Below are 22,029 nucleotides of genomic sequence, written 5' to 3' on the forward strand. Positions count from 1 at the left end.
CCTTGGTACCCTCACCGTTCTACAGTTCCCACCGTCCCTACCTGCTCCTCTTCCCCTCGCTCCTTTCCTTCCACTAGCACAGACCAAGTCCTACCTTAACCCCCTTTCTGTTTCCCATATTCATCTCCCCATGACCACCACACACACACGCACCACCCACCCCCCCTTCCCCACTGTCTCTGGAACACCTACTCTCTCTGGAACACCTGCTCCTTCTCTGAAAAGATTTGTCATCCATGACCTCTTTGTATCTTGTTCCCTCCAGTTCTTGGCTTTCTGAGACCTAGATCCCTTTGTCTGCCATGGCCTCTGCTGCTGCTCTCTTAGGTCTCTTCTTTTCTCTCATTCCCTGCCTGGAACAGACCAGGGTGGGGGTGTTGGGCTTTTTCTCTCCTGTTCCTGCTGCTTCAAGTCCCTCCACCCTCTTCCTTCCCACTTTCTTCTCTTTTTGAACAGCACTGTACCCGACTCTCCGTTCCCCCCCAATGTTGCTGTCATCTACTGTCCATCCAGTTCCTCCCCCTCAGCCTTCCTCTTTGATTTAAAATCTTGGCTCTCTTACCTTCCCAGTCTTTCACACTCATCCTTGGTGACTTCAGCTTCCATATTGAAGACCCATCTGACCCCTTAGGTGCACATTCTTCATAGATTGATGGTCTCTAAGTGTATTCGAAATGTGGGTATGAGTGCGCGCCATGCACCCTAGTCCAGAAATTTTTCAGAGCAGTGTCCATTGGCCCGCACATGTGCAGTAGTTCTCCTCATGCTCCTGATCAGGGGTGTAAGAGACCGTGTGTGTTGATACCTCTCCAGTTCCTTCTTACCGCTGCCTGGCCCAAGTCAGAACTGTGCCCTCCACTTTGGTGCATAACCTATAAAGAAAGCATTTGTAAATAGTTATATTCTGAGATTAGTAGTTAGCAGTTAAAGTTTATAGTACAGTTTAGAGTATTTCTTTCTCCCTGGTTGGGAAACGCCTCCCCAGCGCCAGGACTGTGCCCAGAGTCCCTCGATCCTTCTCCATCAGTGATGAACATCAGCATTGCCTATATTGTCTGGGTGAGGCGCATATCTCTGTTGCTCCTTCCCACCCAGAACTCAAGAAGCCTGAGAGTTTCACCTATGGAGTCACGTGATGGAGAAGGCTATGAGACCCCTCTCCGATTTGGGCCAGGGAGACCCGCTGTAATCAGCCTTAACTGATCAACAGTGTCCCTCCAAGTATGTGCCTTGGAGCAAAGCCCTCAACATCTAAGCCTAAGATCTCTTCTTTCAGGGCTGCCCTTGATGGTAGAGAGCACTCTCCTGGGTGTAAGGACAGATCCCCATTGAGGACTGTCCGTGAAAAACACACTTCCTCCCTGAGTCTGTCCAGCTTGGGTAAGACGTCACATATGGAACTTAAGGAACTGACTCTATTGAAGACTCCTGGATCAGAGTGCAAGACACATAGAAAGAAGGATCCGCTGGTTCTGTTGGTCACCTTGGTACTGAAGCATAAGGATAGATATTCACTGGTTCCATCTACAAGTGCAGGTCCAAACCTATTGTCTGTATCGCTTCGTCTGTCTAAACACCAGCTGATGAACCAGGTCAATCAGATTTAACTACAGGAACCTCTTGAACACCAGGGTGTGCCGAGACTTATACAACACCAGGGCATATATTCCTCCCTTATCTGTAGTCTCCACTTCTCTCTGGCCCAGCCCTCCAGAGGGATGTTCTTACTCCGGAGGAGGAGTCTGCACCATTGTCCCAGGAGCCATCTCCCTTCCGGCCATCTGGCAGGAGTGTCCCGGTACCAACGTCACCATTTCTACCAGTGGAGCAGGTCTTGGACTCAGAGGATCTCTGAGGCAATTGAACCCTGATAGTCAAGGGGTTTGTGACGAAAGGGATTGTTCTTAATGTTTCCTCTGAATCGTGTGGGGGTGCCTCAGTTTCCCCCATGCAGTTCTTAAGTATCTAGGGGGTGGGGTAAGGGTGTATGATCCTTGCAGAGCCCTAGAGGGCAGGTGTGTGCAGGGGTCTGGACACAGAGAATGGCTGACACCCTGTTTCCTGGCAACTGATGGCCTGGGCCCTTCCCCCCTGCAAGGTGAGAGCTAAAGGGTTGGAGAACAAAGGAATCAGGTGACCTCCTGGCCCGGGAAAGGAACAAAGCCCAGGGGAGGAGGGGCTGGAGAGTGTGTCAGTTTTGGGGCTGGCTGGGGTCATGAAGTGAAGTGCAGACGTGGTTGTCTGGCTCACTCCCCCCCAAAATGGACCCAGCGGAGGGGTCCTATTCTCTGCACCTACAGGCTCTGTTTTAGACTATGTTCCTGTGGTCTAATAAACCTTCAGTTTTACTGGCTGGCTGAGATTCCCGTCTGACTGCAGAGTTGGGGGGCAGGATCCTCTGGCTTCCCCAGGACCCCGCCTGAGCGGACTCACTGTGGGAAGCGCACGGAGGGGCAGAGGAGGCTGAATACTCCGAGGACAGACCCAGGAAGGTGTGAGCTGTGTGTCCTGAAGACAGGCTGCTCACAGAAAGGAGACTTCCCCAGAGTCCTGACTGGCTTCATGGGGAGCAGTTCCAGAGCATTGCCCAGGGACTCCTTGACAGGGTTACCCTCGTCATCTTGCTGGATACGACACCCCTTCCCCCCCCAGGGACTGCTGGTACAGATTTCCTTGGGGTTCTCCTGCAACCAGTCGATCCCTCTTTCTTGCATTATTGGGATCTGTGAGTTCCTTATGGCAGATATCTGCGCCCCTCTCGAGTCCCACTGCTCCTCGCCTCCCGGTTCTGTCAGTAGACGAGGAGGAGGAGTGGAACTGGATTCACAGGTCCTGATGGGTGCCTCTGCATCATCCTTGGATGAGGTGGTCACTCCTCTGTTTTTGTAATAGGGAAAGAGAGCACGGGGCCTGGTGCGAGGCCTGAGGCCTGAACCAAAGTGAGCAAAAGTTACACTCTGAGCAACAGTCCGTGTGCTGTACCAGCTCTGGTCAGGTTCAGCACACAGAGAGAACACAGGCAGCCAACAACTGACAACAGCCTTCTCCACCGAATGACCACTGCCATTACCGGGACTATTGCAACAAGTTGCCAGTGATCTATACATACCACTAAAGGGAGTAAACAGTGAGGTGGCAAAATTTGCAAATGATACAAAATTGCTCAAGATAGTTAAGTCCCAGGCAGACTGTGAAGAGCTACAAAGGGATCTCACAAAACTGGGTGACTGGGCAACAAAATGGCAGATGAAATTCAGTGTTGATAAATGCAAAGTAATGCACATTGGAAAATATAATCCCAACTATACGTATACAATGATGGGGTCTAAATTGGCTGTTCCCACTCAAGAAAGATCTCGGAGTCATTATGGAGAGTTCTCTGAAAACCTCCACTCAATGTGCAGCGGCAGTCAAAAATGCGAACAGACGGCTGGGAATCATTAAGAATGGGATAGAGAATAAAACAGAAAGCATCATATTGCCTCTGTATAAATCCATGGTATGCCCACATCTTGAATACTATGGAATATGTTGGTTTTAGAGTAACAGCCGTGTTAGTCTGTCTTTGCAAAAAGAAAAGGAGTACTTGTGGCACCTTAGAGACTAACCAATTTATTTGAGCATGAGCTTCCATGAGCTACAGCTCACTTCATCGGATGCATACCGTGGAAACTGCAGTAGACATTATATACACACAGAGACCATGAAACAATACCTCCTCCCACCCCACTGTCCTGCTGGTAATAGCTTATCTAAAGTGATCATCAAGTTGGGCCATTTCCAGCACAAATCCAGGTTTTCTCACCCTCCGCCCCCCCACACACAAACTCACTCTCCTGCTGGTAATAGCCCATCCAAAGTGACCACTCTCTTCACAATGTGTATGATAATCAAGGTGGGTCATTTCCAGCACAAATCCAGGTTCTCTCACTCCCTCACCCCCCTCCAAAAACCCCACACACAAACTCACTCTCCTGGTGGTCATAGCTTATCAAAAGTGACCACTCTCCCTACAATGTGCATGATAATCAAGGTGGGCCATTTCCAGCACAAATCCAGGTTTTCTCACCCCCCCACCCCCATACACACACCAACTCACTCTCCTGCTGGTAATAGCTCATCTAAAGTGACCACTCTCCCTACAATGTGCATGGTAATCAAGGTGGGTCATTTCCAGCACAGATCCAGGCTTTCTCACCCCCCGCCCCCCGGGAACACACACACACACAAACTCACTCTCCTGCTGGCAATAGCTCATCCAAACTGACCACTCTCCAAGTTTAAATCCAAGTTTAACCAGAACGTCTGGGGGGTGGGGGGTAGGAAAAAGCAAGGGGAAATAGGCTACCTTGCATAATGACTTAGCCACTCCCAGTCTCTATTTAAGCCTAAATTAATAGTATCCAATTTGCAAATGAATTCCAATTCAGCAGTTTCTCGCTGGAGTCTGGATTTGAAGTTTTTTTGTTGTAAGATAGTGACCTTCATGTCAGTGATTGCGTGACCAGAGAGATTGAAGTGTTCTCCGACTGGTTTATGAATGTTATAATTCTTGACATCTGATTTGTGTCCATTTATTCTTTTACGTAGAGACTGTCCAGTTTGGCCAATGTACATGGCAGAGGGGCATTGCTAGCACATGATGGCATATATCACATTGGTGGATGTGCAGGTGAACGAGCCTCTGATAGTGTGGCTGATGTTATTAGGCCCTGTGATGGAGTCCCCTGAATAGATATGTGGGCACAGTTGGCAACGGGCTTTGTTGCAAGGATAGGTTCCTGGGCTAGTGGTTCTGTTGTGTGGTATGTGGTTTTTGGTGAGTCTTTGCTTCAGGTTGCGGGGCTGTCTGTAGGCAAGGACTGGCCTGTCTGCCAAGATTTGTGAGAGTGTTGGGTCATCCTTCAGGATAGGTTGTAGATCCTTAATAATGCGTTGGAGGGGTTTTAGTTGGGGGCTGAAGGTGACGGCTAGTGGCGTTCTATTTTCTTTGTTAGGCCTGTTCTGTAGTAGGTGACTTCTGGGAACTCTTCTGGCTCTATCAATCTGTTTCTTCACTTCCGCAGGTGGGTATCGTAGTTGTAAGGAAGCTTGATAGAGATCTTGTAGGTGTTTGTCTCTGCCTGAGGGGTTGGAGCAAATGCGGTTGTATCGCAGAGCTTGGCTGTAGACGATGGATCGTGTGGTGTGGTCAGGGTGAAAGCTGGAGGCATGTAGGTAGGCATAGCGGTCAGTAGGTTTCTGGTATAGGGTGGTGTTTATGTGACCATTGTTTATTAGCACTGTAGTGTCCAGGAAGTGGATCTCTTGTGTGGACTGGACCAGGCTGAGGTTGATGGTGGGATGGAAATTGTTGAAATCATGGTGGAATTCCTCAAGGGCTTCTTTTCCATGGGTCCAGATGATGATGTCATCAATATAGCGCAAGTAGAGTAGGGGCTTTAAGGGACGAGAGCTGAGGAAGCGTTGTTCTAAATCAGCCATAAAAATGTTGGCATGCTGTGGGGCCATGCGGGTACCCATAGCAGTGCCGCTGATCTGAAGGTATACATTGTCCCCAAATGTGAAATAGTTATGGGTAAGGACAAAGTCCAGCCACCAGGTTTGCCGTGACATTATCGGGGATAGTGTTCTTGACGGCTTGTGGCCACTATGGATGTAGAAGCCCTCTACACCAACATTCCACACAAAGATGGACTACAAGCCGTCAGGAATGGTATCCCCGATAATGTCACGGCTAACCTGGTGGCTGAACTTTGTGACTTTGTCCTTAATGTCTTCTGCAGTTTCCACAGTATGCATCCGATGAAGTGAGCTGTAGCTCACGAAAGCTCATGCTCAGATAAATTGGTTAGTCTCTAAGGTGCCACAAGTACTCCTTTTCCTTTTGCGAAGACAGACTAACACGGCTGCTGCTCTGAAACCCCTCCAGGGATAGTTACTCTTTGGTAACTATTTACAAAACCTCCCTTGGTCCCGGATTAACCCTTTGCTGCATGTTTGTTACAGTTCTACTTGCTCCGCGGTGGCAGCTGCTAGCTCTTTGATGAAGGGATTGGAGCACTCTTCAAAGCCAGCACTAGACTGTACTGTGGGACTGATGGACCTGCGTCGAGCAACAAAACCCTAAAGCTGGTATCGCCCCCACCCCCAGCAGCTGGCACGTGGTACAGCCACCCCGCTACGTCCATCCACCATTTCTGTTCCCCGATCGGTGTCACCGAGTGTGGGTACGTTAACAGCATTTCCCTATACCTAGGGGTTTGTCTCAGTTATTTATTAAACGGGACCCCCTGGGTTGCTTGGTTACTGTTGTGGCTGGATGCTCCAGCCATTGTGGAGTCTTGAAATCTGCCTGTTGCATGGGGCTTGGGAGAGGGGTGTGGCTGTTTTTCAGCAAGCCAGCCCAGCAGCTCGCTAGCCCCCAGGAGTAGGGGGGGCTCCAGGATCCCGAGCGCATCATCTCAGAAGAGGTGAGGGCGGATTCCCCATCCACTTTCCCATAGCACCGCGGGCTGCAGTTTGGATTCTCTGGGCTTATGTGGACCTGAGTGAAGCAGTGGGGCCTGTTACACCCATGATGTGCCAGGCTCTGCTACTCCCAAGGGGTAACTCCGGCACAGCCCCTCGGCAGGCGCCGGGAGCCTGTGTATGGGCTCATCGCCCTTCTAGGTGAACTGGTCAGGTGACTCGGACACCAGTGCCAGGGATGTGCAGCTGATCTGCAGCTCTGCCTATCCGTCAGGAGACCCGCCACTGCTCCCGGCTGGCCCGATGCCTGGATCAGACCAGCTCGGGGCTGCCTCTGAACCGGAGTTATTTGCTGGGGGGCAGAGGAGGGCACTCGGAAGGACACTTTCTACCATCTGTGCTGGGCTAGGAGATTCTGTCCCTCCTGGCATGGGTTAGGGGGAGTGGAGGGGAGCCCCGGACTCTGTCATCCATTCGGGGGCTAATCTAGGGCGAAGGGGCTCTTCACATGTGTGATGTGGCCCATTCGTCTCCATGAGATGTTCTCAGATGAAAGAGAACACCCCCCTGGAGACGCAGGCGCCAACTCCGTGGGTGTTCCAGGGCTGGAGCACCCATGGAGAAAAAACAGTGGGTGCTGAGCACCCAGCAACAGCTCCCCACCCACCCCAAGCACCTCCCACCCACTGGCAGGCCCCATGAATCAGCGCCTTCCCCAGGCCTCCCACAGTCAGCTGTTTCGTGGCAGGAGGCTGGGGGAAGAGCGAGGATGCGGCATGCTCAGGGGAGGGGGCGGAACTGGGTGGGAAGAGGTGGGGCGGGAGTGGATGGGGCAGGGCCTTGGAGGAAGGGGTGGAGTGGGGGTGGGAAGAGGTAGGGTGTGGGGGTGGCCTTGGGGGAAGGAGTGGAGTGGGGGCAGAAGAGGTGGGGCATGGGTGTGGCCTGGGGGAAGGGGTGGAGTAGGGGTGGAAGAGGCAGGGCCATGGGGGAAGGAGTGGAGTGGAGTGGGGGCGGGAAGAGGTGGGGTGGGGTGGAGTGGGGGTAGAAGAGGTGGGGCTTGGGGCTGGTCTTGGGGGAAGGAGTGGAGTGGAGTGGGGGTGGAAGAGGCGGGGCCTTGGGGGAAGGGGTGGAGTGGGGGTGGAAGAGGTGGAGAATGGGGGTGGCCTTGGGGGAAGGAGTGGAGTGGGGTGGGGGCAATGGGGGTGGAGCATGGGGGTGGCCTTGGGGGAAGGAGTGGAGTGGGGGTGGAAGAGGCGGGGTCTTGGAGGAAGGGGTGGAGTGGGGGCGGGAGGAGGTAGGGTGTAGGTGTGGCGTGGGGGCGGAAGAGGTGGAGCATGGGGGTGGCCTTGGAGGAAGGAGTGGAGTGGAGTGGGGGCAGGGGCGGGGGATCAGGCACCCCCCAGCACTTTGGAAAGTCGGCACCCATGCCTGGAGCTGAAAGCAGCCTGATGCAATCGCTCTGCGTGCCGTGAACTGCCCTGTTTATCCCCTGGGCTGTTTGCCCCCCCCACCCCGGGAAACACCACTCTGCGAGACCATTGCTGTCACTGGGACGGGCCGGCTGGTGGAAGGGGCCATTCGACCTCCCACTTAGCATGGGGCCTAGGGGACGAGCGGAGGGTCAGAGCCAAATGCTGGAGCCGGAGGCTCCCCTGGAGCTGTAAGCTAGTGGCAGAGCTGGGGATCGAAGCTAGAACCTGAACCCGGAGGGGGGCAGGGGCAGGGGCAGGGGCTGGGATCGGAACAGGCTGAAGCAGGAACAAGGGCAAGCCCAGCTGCGGGCCAGGCTTATTGGTAGCAATTTGTGGGGGGAAAACATCAATTGAGATTTGCTATGAGTTTTTTTTCCAGTGTCCCACATTCCTTCAGCCCCCTCTTCCAAGGAAGTTCAGCACTTTGAGGGGGTTTGAAATCAGTGAGGGGCAAACTCTTGGTTTGTGTAGATTGGATGAGTTAGTGCAGAAATTGCAATGTATTTTCTGCATTTGTTTCTCGTGATAACCCTAAGATACAGTTCTGACTGAGGCTTCTATCCTGGTACCGCATCAGTCGCTGGGCTCCTTATACCCATCCTTATGATAGGGCTCTCCGTTACGGATGCCTGTCCTGATGCGTCATTAATGAGTCACAGGTACTTGCTTTTCTTTGATCACACTCAGTCCCGTTGTTCAGGAAGTGGGTGAAGCGTATGCGGCCTGGTTACATTATTCTAATGGTGCTGCTGACTGGACACTTGTCTTCCCTCTCTTTAATTAATGCTAATTCCCTTGGCAACGCTTCTGACCTAAACTCCGAGTCTGCCTGTGGCTTTTCGAGCACTTAGGAAAACTGGCTGTTAAGCAGAAAGCAAGTCACAAGGTTAACTATGTGATGCTGCTGCCCCACCATTATTTAGGCCCCTAAGTGCCCAGTTGCTCAAAGGAGCTGAGCACTGAGCAGCTCCCAGTGACTTCAGGCAGCGGGGCTCTTGCTCAGCCCTTTCGATAACCCAGACGCTTATTTCAGTGCCCACATCTAGGCAGCGGACATGGAGAATTCTGCCCATAGTTCACGTTGTGCCCATCAGTTGCATTGGTGAAACACATGTTTTGTAGATCCGGCCTGGGGAGCAGCCCAAGGCCTCCCAGTGCATGCGGTGTCCTGGCTTGGTGTCTGTTCAGCTGCTTGCCGTTATTCCCCACCCTGACACCGTCAGCCCTCCCCAGAGTTGTGACCCAGAGTGAGGATCTTCCGGAGACCGTCTGCGTTCGCAACCAGCCAGGGCAGTTACTCAGAGGCTCTCCAGATGGACAGGGATGATAACTCACATTGCCACTGTACAACCCTCCCACCAGCTACCTGAGAGGGTCACCAGCTACAGCGAGCAGCTAACCCTGCCGCAGGGAGGGGCCTGGGGAGCGACCGGTGCAGCCGGGCCCCTCCCAGAGACATGGACAGCATCACTCACCTGACAGAGCAGCTGCCCATAGGGGATCTGATTATTTATCATGCGCTCGAACAGGGAGATGCCGAGGAAATACTTCTTCTCCAAGGTGTAATCGGCGGGTTTGGGTCGCAGCTGGAAAACACGGAGCCAGTGCTGGGTGCCCAGCCAGTGGGAAGGGGCTGGATTTTGTTATCGGTGACCAGATTCCAGAAGAGCGGAGCTACAAGGGAGCTGCGGAGCTTTAATCTCCTGCGCTCCTGGATCAGCTCTAAGGAAGTAGCGGCCATCACACAGTTCCCCTTTAATACCTCAGCAAACGCACAAACTCTGCCCTTGCGCCTCTCGGCTCCTCCCCGCCACTGATCTCCTGTGGCCCGCTGACCTGCCAAGGGACCTACCTCACAGATGGCTGTGCCATTTCAGCAGTGCCACGGCAGGGCCTGTCACGAGAGTGTGCCGGGGAGGGATGCCAGGGGAAAGGAGCGGTCTCTGTGGGCAGCAGGGGACTCCTGGGCTACACAGGGGCAGCTGTAGCAGGAAGTGCACTAGGGTGGATGGGCTTGGGAGGCTGGTTTTGTTGCGTTTACCTGCTGGTGATCGCCAATCAGGATGAGGTGCTTGCAGGCCGGCGTGAGGCAGGTGAGAACGTGAGCTTCCAGGATCTCTGCTGCCTCTTCCACAATCACCATGTGGGGCTGGATTTTCTGCAAGAGCTTTCGGTACTTGGCAGCCCCTAGGAGCAATGAACAAGCAGGGTGAGTGCATGGGGAGAGGGCAGCGTGGCACAGGTGGGAATTCCCGCTGGGGCAAGGACAGGCTGTGCCCAGTGGGTGCCCTGGCTATTCTGGTGAGGCCCTTCGGAGACACGACACTTGCCCTGGGCGTGGTGTCCTTTATTTCCTACCGGCCGTAGTATGTGCTCATCGCTCCTGGAAGGCTGGCATTGGCAGGAGGGGCCGTGGGGTCTCGAACACTGTTCTGCTTTGTGCTTTTTACACCTTCTGTGGTCCCAGGCGTGTGTCTGCCCCGCAGCAGGGGAGTCACTGGGATCGGTTACTGGATGTCAGGCCTGGTCCAGCTCCTGTTGACGTCCGTGTCAGAGCTCCCATTCATGGAGCTCGGGGGCCCTCCGCCAGCACAGGCTTGTGAGAGGGCGGGTCGGTGTGTGTAGCCCTGTCCGAAGGCAGGGCCTCCTCCAGAGGGACATTCCTTCAAGGCAGAGCTTGGGCAGTTTGCTTTGTGCTCACCCCAGGGAGACAGCCTGGCCTGCATTGCTTGCATTCTGTCACTCTCAGCACTCCCCAGCTCCCCGGCTGTCTCTGGTGTCTGGCCCACAGACCCCGTACAAGCTGGGTCTAGGCGGAGACCTGTCCTGCCATGGCCTCCGGGGCAGACAGATCCTGCCCCCCTGTCAGTGCAGTAGAAAGCCCCAGTTCCCCTTCCAGGGGTCGCGTTCTTCAACCCATCAGCCACCGTCCCCCTCCCTGCCTTGAAATTCTTTCGCAAGAGGCAGTTTCTCTAGGAGGATTGAAACCTTCCGCCACTTCTGGACGTGCAGCACCAGGATGTAGAATGGCTGCCGCCTCCAAGCCGCTCCAATAGGCCCCCAAGTGACCCGTGGAGAACATAACAGCCACACTGGGCCACACTATCCTGTCATCCAACAGCCAAGCCATTGTGCTGTCCCCAAACCTGGCTGCCTGACCTTCCTGTCCCCTCCACACCTGTGTCAGGCCGTGGCTCTCCGGTGCTGACCCCGTTTAGCCTGGAGGCTCTCTGGAGCAGAGATTATGTTCTGGGGCTGGGTGCTGCCTGGATTGGGCCTGTCTGAGGGGCTTGCATAAATTAACACAGTTTGGGGTGATTTTTCAAGACACACCTGCCTCTCCTAAAACTGAAACAAACATGCGCAATTAGGGACGCTCTCCCCCAGTGCGTTTTGTAATGTATGGACAGCCCCTGCCTTGAAAAATAACAGCAGCATGTGGGTCCCTTGCCAGGATTACCTGGGGGTCTCACTTCATCCTTTCCCTGCCACTGGGGGCCTCGGACCCCAGCGCCCCTCGGTGTTCGCCTCCTGTGGCACACGCCAGCCGGGTCTCCTGCCCTCCTCCCAGGTGCTGGGGTTGGTGAGCAGGCGTGGCTGGGGTTGGCGGCCTGCGCCACACAGGAAAGCAGATGATCTGCTGGTCCCGTCTGACCTCACAGCTGTGGCTGTGAACATCTGTCCATGGCTGAGGCTGTCTCAGGTTGTGCGTGGGGGGAGCAGCTGGGAGCGTTCTCACCTGTTGTCGTCATGCCAATGACCCGGCTGCGTTTCAGCACACTCAGGTCCTCCTGGAAGGTGAGCTCTGCTACCTGAGCTGCTTTCTTCTCATACTCCTCCAGCTTCGCCACCAGCGTCTCCTTCAGCTCACGCTCGTAGGCCAGCATCCACCTCCTGTGTGCATGGTGCAGGGAGAGCGGCTCGGCTTGCTGTGCCTGGAGCCGGGACCCAGCCCTCCCACAGGGACCCCTGGGGCCGGGGCCATGGTAGCCCAGTGGTCAGCGTGTGACCATCCCCCTGCCCTCGCCACAGGGTGCCGTCCGGCTCAGCCAGCCAGCCTGGCTGGCTCACATTCCTGCAGGACTCCTCAGAGCAAGGATGTTGCTCGGGCCTCTTGGCTGGCTCCGGCCAGGCTTGTCCAGCCCCGGGTGGCAGGGTGCGACTCACGGGCTATGCCTGGCCTTGCCTAGAGAGTAAGGACCTAGCTCCTGCTCCCCGGGGGCCCCTTCCCGCCAACGAACAGGCCCTGCACTGGCTGGAGCTGTGTGATGGGGGCTGCCCTGAGTATTAACCTCCTCTCCTATGTGACCAGGGCTGGGCTTGCGCTCAGGTCTCTGGGGCCTACGGCTGGTGTGTGTCACCCTCCTCTCCCAGAGGGCCCAGCTCCCCGGGAGCTCAGGAAGGGTCCTGGCAGGACCATGCCGTGGTTTGGAGGGCTCAGGGAGGGAGGCTGCAGCCCGGAGGGGGGGCGGGAGACCTGTAGAGACGCCAGCGATCCCTCAGCCGCAGCTCCCCGACGTCTCTCACGTTTGCGACGTCCTCGTCGGTCATGATGTCGCCTTCCTCCGAGCATTTGCGCAGCCCTTCGTGCGAGGAGCTGAGGGAGAGACTGGGCCGTGACTGAGCAGCCCGGGGACGGCTTGGGGGGCTGCGGCCCCTGCTCTGTGTGAACCCCAAGCGTGACAACGGGGCACCAGCCGCAGCTGGGGTGACCGCAGCTCCCACACCCCTTCCAATGGCCGCGGGCTCCTGGCACGGCCACCCAGCTGTCCCCTGCCGCGGCGGGTCTCAGGCGGGCTGGCAGGGGGATGCAGGGCGCAGAGCAGGGACAGGAGCCGGAGCTGCCATTCCCAGGGGCGATCCCAGAGACCGCGCCAGCGTTGTCTCCCTTTCAGAGCAGGACGGGGCGCAGTGCCAAGCAGGGCCCGGGGCAGTGAGGGCCGAGGGCTTTGTGCAGCAGTGAACGCCGTGGCTGCAGGAGGGGCTTTGGGGCCTGTGCTCCCGGCTAGTCCCAGCGAGGCTCCCCTCCCCACTGAGGCCCGGCCGCGTCGGCCCGTCTAGCAGACACAGGGCGGCATGAGGCTGGCAGAGCAGCCGGGCCTGTGCCCGTGCCCTGGGGCTGTGCTGAGCTCAGTAACAGGCACGTGGCGTCTCTGCCCAGGGCCCCAGACTCTACCTGCCCTCAGCGGGGGGGATGTAAGCGAACTTCTCCTCCGCTGTGCTCCCCTGCCACTCGGAAGGGTCCAAATCGTCCTCGTCATCCAGGGCCCGCTCGTCCCTGTGGCGCGGCCAGGGCTCTTCCTCCACGCCTGCGGCCGGTGCAAGGTGACCCCGTGTCCCGAGATTCGGGGCTTTGTCTTATGCAGGCACCTGTGACCCCCGCCCCCACTCCCATCCGGTCACCCTAGCGGGGTGGCAGCTCCATGGGGACTGTAGCCAGACAGCCAGCCCCCCCCCTCAGACCAGCATTGCTGGAAACACAGGAGGAAGCCGGAACAGGGCACTTAACATATATTCCAGCACAGCCTTTGAAGCTGTGAGAAGCACAGGTGTGCTGCTACAATGTGCCTCTGGGGCAGATACAACGATTAAGCTCACAGCAGGCAGAGGCCCTGTGACAGACATGGCTTTTAGCCCCTACTAAATAGCGTGATGCACACACACCAACATCCTAGTTGGGAAAATATTTACCCTGATAAAAGAAATGTCCAGTAATCGACACTTATTGTTTCTCTCCCTTGCAAGTGTAAACTACTCTTGCGAAAGCTGGCGTCACCCAGACAGACCAGCCTCAATTTGGCATAAGAAAGGAGAAAGAGAATAAAGGAGTACAGAGGTATAAGTAGGGGACCTACAGCACCATGATTTTTGAGTGCTTTTCACTATCTATCTGCTGGTCAGATAAGTGACAGCCTCCCAAGGCTTCTGCAGCTAAGAGGGTCCCTACGCCTTGTCCCTTATTTGTCTTTCCGTGGTATTGAGTGACCGATCCTGGCTTGGCACCGCTGGAATCGAGAGATGCAAGGAGGGTAAGAAGCACCCACACCTGATCTCCTATCATAGATATTTAGGTCAGAAGGGACCATTATGATCATCTAGTCTGACCTCCTGCACAACGCAGGCCACAGAATTTCACCCACCACTCCTACAAAAAAACCTCACACCTATATCTGTGCTATTGAAGTCCTCAAATTGTAGCTTAAAGACCTCAAGGAGCAGAGAATCCTCCAGCAAGTGACCCGTGCCCCATGCTACAGAGGAAGGCGAAAAACCTCCAGGGCCTCTTCCAATCTGCCCTGGAGGAAAATTCCTTCCCGACCCCAAATATGGCGATCAGCTAAACCCTGAGCATATGGGCAAGATTCATCAGCCAGATACTACAGAAAATTCTTTCCCAGGTAACTTGGATCTTACCCCATCTAAAACCCATCACAGGCCATTGGGCCTATTTACCATGAATATTTAATTACCAAAACCATGTTATCCCATCATACCATCTCCTCCATAAACTTATCGAGTTTAATCTTAAAGCAAGATAGATCTTTTGCCCCCACTACTTCCCTCGGAAGGCTATTCCAAAACTTCACTCCTCTGATGGTTAGAAACCTTCGTCTAATTTCTAATCTAAATTTCCTAGTGGCCAGTTTATATCCATTTGTTCTTGTGTCCACATTGGTACTGAGTTTAAATAATTCCTCTCCCTCTCTGGTATTTATCCCTCTGATATATTTATAGAGAGCAATCATATCTCCCCTCAGCCTTCTTTTAGTTAGGCTAAACAAGCCAAGCTCCCTGAGTCTCCTTTCATAAGACAAGTTTTCCATTCCTCGGATCATCCTAGTAGCCCTTCTCTGTACCTGTTCCAGTTTGAATTCATCCTTCTTAAACATGGGAGACCAGAACTGCACGCAGTACTCCAGGTGAGGTCTCACCAGTGCCTTATATAACGGTACTAAAACCTCCTATCTTTAGTGTACACATATTTTGAAATAGAGCTCTATTCTTTGTTTTCTTTCTTTGGGATTGTGGCTTCAGTTTTGTAACTTGTTTGTGTGTGTAACATCTCTACATTTAAATAAGTAGGCACTAGCAATTTTGTAACCACATGATTAGAATCTAGCTTAATAAATTTTGGTAACCATTTATGCATAAGCCTGACTTGTTTTCTCTGGTTTACTGTAAAGCAGCCAACACAATGAAAGAACCTCAGCCGTTTTGGCTCTAAAGCCTGGCCATGAGGTGAGAGTACTAAGAGCCTAGCGTTGAGTTGTGCCGCCTCCACGGGGCAAACTCTTGGGGCACCTGTCAGTCAATCCTGGCTGCCCGCTGCGAAGAAGCTCTGAGCTCTAGCAGTTAAAGTCACGGGTGTGGAGAGGCTCTTAGTGCTGCCATTGGGGCACCTGTCAGTCAGTATTGACTGCCCGCTGCGAAGGAGCTCTGAGCTCTAGCAGTTAAAGTCACGGGTGGTTAGGACCTTGGGGCATCCGTCAGCCTAGCCCGGGCTGCCCGCCGCGAAGGGACAGTGCGTCCTAGCGGTTAAAGTCACGGATGGTATAAACGGGCATAGCTGGCACCTCACCAAACATCCTTGGCCGTCGGCTAACAACACCCCAACCTGCATGGGTGCCGGCCTGCGTGCGTGCCCTGGTCTGCATGCCCCGGCCTGTGTGTGCTCCCAGCCCCTCTTGCTCAGACAGCTCCAGTGTCCAGAGACCCACTGCTCTACTTCTCCTGGGGGCTGCAGTTTTTGGGCCTCCCGCCATCCCCCGTTTGCTGATTCCCTGTCTGGCTGCCTGTCAGGGCACCCGAGAGCTGGTCCAGTTCAAGGCCGGAGCCAGGGGAGCAACACCTGGGTTCCCAGGCTTCGAGGACACCCTGGGTTCTGCTGGGTGAATTGATCAGACTCCTGGGAACCTGCTGGTTCTTGAACTCGGGCCAACAGCCCTGCAAGTGTCACAGCCAAACTCGGCAGCGGATGTGCAGGCCACATCCTGCCGCCTGGCGCTGCAGGGGAGCTGCCCGCCCCATACGGGCCCCAGTGCAGTGCTTAGGGGGCTGGATCCGGGGCCAAGCTAAGGCGGAGCCAAGTTCTGCACCAGCCTCCGCTGTCGGGCAGATGGGTGCAGGGGAGGAGAGGTGTCGGGGCAGCTGTTACCCCGGGGTCTCCTGGGGCCAGGCAGGTGTCTCAGCACCCAGCACCCCTGTGCCCGCTCTAGGCTGGAAGGGTTGGCAGGCATCAGCGGCGAGCGAAACCTCCCCAAATCTTTTCCTGCGGGGAGCTTAGTGACACTCCCAGGAGTGTGTACGTGTGTGTGTGCGTGCGTCTGCCACACGTGAGCCTGTGCTTATACATGTGCATCTGTGTGCGTGTGTGTCTGCGTGCACACGCGTCTGCCTGTACGTGTGTGTGTGTCTGCGTGCACACGCGTCTGCCTGTACGTGTGGGTGTCTGCGTGCACACGCGTCTGCCTGTACGTGTGGGTGTCTGCGTGCACACGCGTCTGCCTGTACGTGTGGGTGTCTGTGTGTGCATGTGTGTCTGTGTGTGGGTGTGTCTGTGTGTGGGTGTGTGTGCACATGGGTGTGTGTCTGCGTGTGTGTGTGTGTGTGCGTGTCTGTGTGTGCACATGGGTGTGTCTCTGCGTGCACACGCGTCTGCCTGTACATGTGGGTGTGTCTGTGCACATGGGTGTGTGTGTGTGTGCACATGGGTGTGTGTCTGCGTGTGGGGGTGTGTGTGTGCGTGTCTGTGTGTGCACATGGGTGTGTGTCTGTGTGTGCACATGGGTGTGTGTGTGTGCGTGTCTGTGTGTGCACATGGGTGTGTGTCTGCGTGTGGGTGTGTCTGTGTGTGCACATGGGTGTGTGTCTGCGTGTGCATGTGTCTGCGTGCACACGCGTCTGCCTGTACATGTGGGTGTGTCTGTGTGTGCACATGGGTGTGTGTCTGCGTGTGGGTGTGTCTGTGTGTGCACATGGGTGTGTGTCTGCGTGTGGGTGTGTGTCTGCGTGCACACGCGTCTGCCTGTACGTGTGGGTGTGTCTGCATGTGCACATGGGTGTGTGTCTGCGTGTGGGTGTGTGTCTGCGTGTGGGTGTGTCTCTGCGTGCACACGCGTCTGCCTGTACGTGTGGGTGTGTCTGTGTGTGCACATGGGTGTGTGTCTGCGTGTGGGTGTGTCTGCGTGTGCACATGGGTGTGTGTCTGCGTGTGGGTGTGTGTCTGCGTGCACACGCGTCTGCCTGTACGTGTGGGTGTGTCTGTGTGTGCACATGGGTGTGTGTCTGCATGTGGGTGTGTGTCTGTGTGTGCACATGGGTGTGTGTCTGCGTGTGGGTGTGTGTCTGTGTGTGCACATGGGTGTGTGTCTGCGTGTGGGTGTGTGTGCACATGGGTGTGGGTGTGTTTCTGCCTGCGTACGTGTGGGTGTGTGTGTCTCTTTTTACGAATTACACCTGGGAGGACACGCACACCAGGGCTGCGAATTACACATGGTAGGTCACGCACAGTTCGAATCTAGGCTGAGGCACATAAACAAAGTCCACAACTGCAGAGTTCCCAAAAGACACTAAGTTTATTACGCTCGAGCGTGGTGCCCCCCTGCTAGCCAGGAGAGGACCCCAATACAGATTATACAAAGGTTATAGACCTCTTAGCAAAGCATGTTGCCCTCATCGGAAACCTTAGCCAATAAACAAACCCTTGTCTTATCTACCACCTATCCCTGCTTGGTGCATTCCTCGTGCTATACCAGTATGTCAATGACACAGCATGGTCCTAAAGCCATGCATCAGTAACCTTTATTATCAGCATGGGAGGCCTCACATCAAAGGCCAAGAGACAGGGAGTTAGAGACTGACAAAAACCAGATACCGGGAGTCAAGGCAGGCTGGAGACAAGGAGGAGGATTTTCACAGGGATTCAATATCTAAGGATTACTCCTCCTGGTGTATGATGTGCTGGCATTTAAACAATGGTGGGCCCCAAACCAAAATGGAGTCACATGTGCTAACTTTTCCTTAACACTCTGTGGGGGGGGTGGGACTGGCTGGATGACAGCCGACTGTGCGAGGTTGTGCTGAATGGTGGGGGGCGCTGCATGGCAGCAGCAAGTCCCTTGTGGGAGGTCCGTGGGGGGCAGGGGGCCCGTTTATTTCAGCCTCTGGGTGAGTGAAACCAGCAAAGGCCCAGCTCCAGCTCCTCCCTCCCCTGGCTGCAGTGGGGCGGACACCGGCCCCAGTCGCGGTGACCCTGCCTAGGTGGCCCCCACGCTCTGCCAGGTCTTCTCCGATCAAGGGGAGGAGGGGCAGTTCCCAGGCAGACAAACAGACAGGGGACGGGAGCTGCCAGGGCAGACAGACAGATGGCCATTGGGGGTGCAGCTGCCAGGGCAGAGAGACGGACAGACAGGCGTGGGGGGGGGGGCTACCAGGGCAGACAGACAGATGGGTGTTGGTGGGGCGGCTGCCAGGGCAGACAGACAGATGGGTGTTGGTGGGGCGGCTGCCAGGGCAGACAGACAGACAGGCGTTGGGGGGCGGCTAGGGCAGACAGACAGATGGGCGTCGCAGGGGGGTGGCTGCTAGGGCAGATAGGCAGACAGACAGATGGGTGTTGGTGGGGCAGCTGCTAGAGCAGACAGACAGACAGGCGTGGGGGGGGCTGCCAGGGCAGACAGACAGATGGGCATTGGGGGTGCAGCTTCCAGGGCATACAGATGGGCGTTGGGGGGGACTGCCAGGGCAGACAGACAGGCATTGGGGGGGTGACTGCCAGGGCAGAGAGACAGACAGACAGGCTTGGGGGCGGCTGCCAGGGCAGACAGACAGATGGCTGTTGGTGGGGCGGCTGCCAGGGCAGACAGACAGGCATGGGGGGGGGCTGCCAGGGCAGACAGATGGGTGTTGGGCGGGACTGCCAGGGCAGACAGACAGGCATTGGAGGGGCAGCTGCTAGGGCAGGCAGACAGACGGGCATCAGGGGGGTGGCTGCCAGGGCAGAGAGACAGACAGATGGGCGTTGGGGGAGTGGCTGCCAGGGCAGACAGACAGACAGGCATTGGGGGTGCAGCTGCCAGGGCAGGCAGACAGACAGATGGGCATGGGGGACCTGCTACGGCAGACAGACAGATGGGCGTCGGGGGGGGGTGGCTGCCAGGGCAGAGAGACAGAAAGACTGATTGGTGTTGGTGGGGCTGCTGTCAGGGCAGACAGACAGACGGGCATGGGGGGGCTGCCAGGGCAGACAGACAGATGGGCGTCGGGGGGGTGGCTGCCAGGGCAGAGAGACAGACAGACGGGCACGGGGGGGGCTGCCAGGGCAGACGGGCGTTGGGTGTGGCCTGCATGGGAGCAGGCGCAGGAGGACTTTGGCGGCAGCCTGGCACAGGGAGGTTCGGCTAATGCAGTGTTTGCCCGGGGGCAGAAAGGGGCGCTGGGACCGGGGGGCCTGCGGTGGAGACAGCTCAGCTGTACAGGGACCTGACTGACCGAAACTGGTGTCAGATGGCGCCACTGGGTGAGCAATGGGGGGGGGGCACTGGGGGGCAGAGCTGTGGGGGGCACGGGAAGGGCGGGAGGCAGTGGAGGGGCTGGGATAACACAGATGGGGGTGACAGGGCCAGCTCAGCTGCAGGGAAGCTCTGTGTGGGGCAGCAGCCTCTGGGGGCTGCAAGGCGGGGGGCTGGCGGGATGGAAAGGGCTGGATCTTGGAGGTACTGTGGGAAGCAGCAGCCGGAGTGTGAGACCAGCGAGAGGAGGAGTCCACAAAACCCCTGATTCTGGGCTGGGGGAACCAGACCCCCCGACAGGTGCATGGCCCCTGAACCCCCCAATCCCAGCAGGGCTCCCTGAGTCCTGGCTGCCGAGGCTGAGAAAACCCCGCTAGGTCCAGCTGCTGCCCATGCAGGCCGGGCTGGAGTGTGTCATACCCGCACAGCCTGGCATGGCGGTACGGATGCCCGGGTGCCCACAGGCTGGCATGAGATCCCGCCCGGGCAGCGTTTCCCTGCCAGGGGCCAGGCTCTAGGGGGCATGTGCCCATCCCTAGTGAACACTCCAGGGAGCCACACGGCACTGGGGTCAGGAGGACCACCCCACATCTGCCCCTGAGCCCCTTGCTCCCAGCTCCCCCTGCCCTCAACTGCCCCAGGGCCTCCTGCCTGCCCCCGTCCTCGATTCCCCAGCCCCCACCTCCATCCCCGAGCCACCAGCCCCTGGGGTCCACCCACCCGCCTCAGGCCACGATTCCCAGCCCCTGGGGGCCACCCACCCACCTCCGTCCCCAAGCCACCAGCCCCCGGGGCCACCCACCCGCCTCCGTCCCCGATTCCCAGCCCCTGGGGGCCACCCACCCGCCTCCGTCCCCGAGCCACCAGCCCCCGGGGCCACCCACCCGCCTCCGTCCCCGATTCCCAGCCCCTGGGGGCTACCCCCCCGCCTCCATCCCCGAGCCACCAGCCCCTGGGGGCCACCCACCTGCCTCCGTCCCCGATTCCCCAGCCCCCGGGGCCACCCACCCACCTCCGTCCCCGAGCCACCAGCCCCTGGGGGCTACCCCCCCGCCTCCATCCCCAATTCCCCAGCTCCCGGGGCCACCCACCCGCCTCCATCCCCGAGCCACCAGCCCCTGGGGGCCAGCCCCCCCCGCCTCCATCCCCGAGCCACCAGCCCCCGGGGCCACCCACCCGCCTCAGTTCCCGAGCCACCAGCCCCTGGGCCACCCAACCGCCTCCGTCCCCGATTCCCCAGCCCCTGGGGGCCACCGACCCGCCTCCATCCCTGATTCCCCAGCCCCTGGGGGCCACCCCCTCCCCCATCCCCGAGCCACCAGCCCCTGGGGCCACCCAACCGCCTCCGTCCCCGATTCCCAGCCCCTGGGGGCTACCCCCCCCGCCTCCATCCCCAAGCCACCAGCCCCTGGGGGCCACCCCCCCTGCCTCCATCCCCGAGCCACCAGCTCCCGGGGCCACCCACCCGCCTCCGTCCCTGAGCCACCAGCCACAGGGGCCACCCACCCGCCTCAGTTCCCGAGCCACCAGCCCCTGGGGGCCACCGACCCGCCTCCATCCCTGATTCCCCAGCCCCTGGGGGCCACCCCCTCCCCCATCCCCGAGCCACCAGCCCCTGGGGCCACCCAACCGCCTCCGTCCCCGATTCCCAGCCCCTGGGGGCTACCCCCCCCGCCTCCATCCCCAAGCCACCAGCCCCTGGGGGCCACCCCCCCTGCCTCCATCCCCGAGCCACCAGCTCCCGGGGCCACCCACCCGCCTCCGTCCCTGAGCCACCAGCCACAGGGGCCACCCACCCGCCTCAGTCCCCGATTCCCAGCCCCTGGGGGCTACCCCCTCGCCTCCATCCCCGAGCCACCAGCCCCTGGGGGCCAGCCCCCCCCGCCTCCATCCCCGAGCCACCAGCCCCCGGGGCCACCCACCCGCCTCAGTCCCAGATTCCCAGACCCTGGGGGCTACCCCCCCTGCCTCCATCCCTGATTCCCCAGCTCCCGCGGCCACCCACCCGCCTGCGTCCCTGAGCCACCAGCCACAGGGGCCACCCACCCGCTTCTGCCCCCAATTCCCCAGCCCCCGGGACCACCCACCCGCCTCCATTCCCCAGCCCCCGATGCTACCTGTCTGCATCCACCCTCTCCCAGCCCCCAGTGTCACCTGCCCTTATCCACACCCCCCACCCCGCAGCTTGTGCCATCTGCCCACCTCCCACCCCAGTGCACCCGCCGGCATCTGTGCCTGAGCCCCCCGGCCGGTTTCTGTGCTTTTACAGTCACATTTTCCACTCTGTCCCCCTGCCCCGTTGTGTCTCCGGGACGGAGGGTCCGTCCCGTTAGCAGCCTGAGCCTTCGAGCTTAGCACCCCTCTGCTCACCTGGCACGGGTCTCATCCTGCCCCTGCCCCTGCTACCTCCCCTGGTGCTGAGCTGTGGGCAGCCGGGGCCGGCGCTGAGCCGAACGGGGTCTTGTCCAGGGCCCTGAGGCTGTGGGCAGCCGGGGCCGGTGCTGAGCCAGGCAGGGTCCCTTGTACTAAGAGACCATGCGAAGCCCTAGGTCCTGCCCAGGTGCTGTCTCTGGCTG

At 57.8% G+C, this 22,029-nt stretch overlaps 1 protein-coding gene across 1 annotated transcript in view; it reads left to right on the plus strand.

The window, feature by feature from the left end:
* LOC144260827 (nuclear GTPase SLIP-GC-like) overlaps positions 1-6,218 on the plus strand; it is a 105,541-nt gene extending 99,323 nt beyond the window's left edge. The window contains exon 30 of the mRNA XM_077809625.1: positions 6,010-6,218. Coding sequence (XP_077665751.1) covers positions 6,010-6,047 — 38 coding nt within the window. The 3' untranslated portion in view covers positions 6,048-6,218. The remainder of the gene's footprint in view (positions 1-6,009) is intronic.
* The last annotated feature ends 15,811 nt before the right edge of the window (positions 6,219-22,029 follow it).

The sequence above is a fragment of the Eretmochelys imbricata genome, chromosome 2, assembly GCF_965152235.1.
Source record: "Eretmochelys imbricata isolate rEreImb1 chromosome 2, rEreImb1.hap1, whole genome shotgun sequence".
NCBI lineage: Eukaryota > Metazoa > Chordata > Testudines > Cheloniidae > Eretmochelys > Eretmochelys imbricata.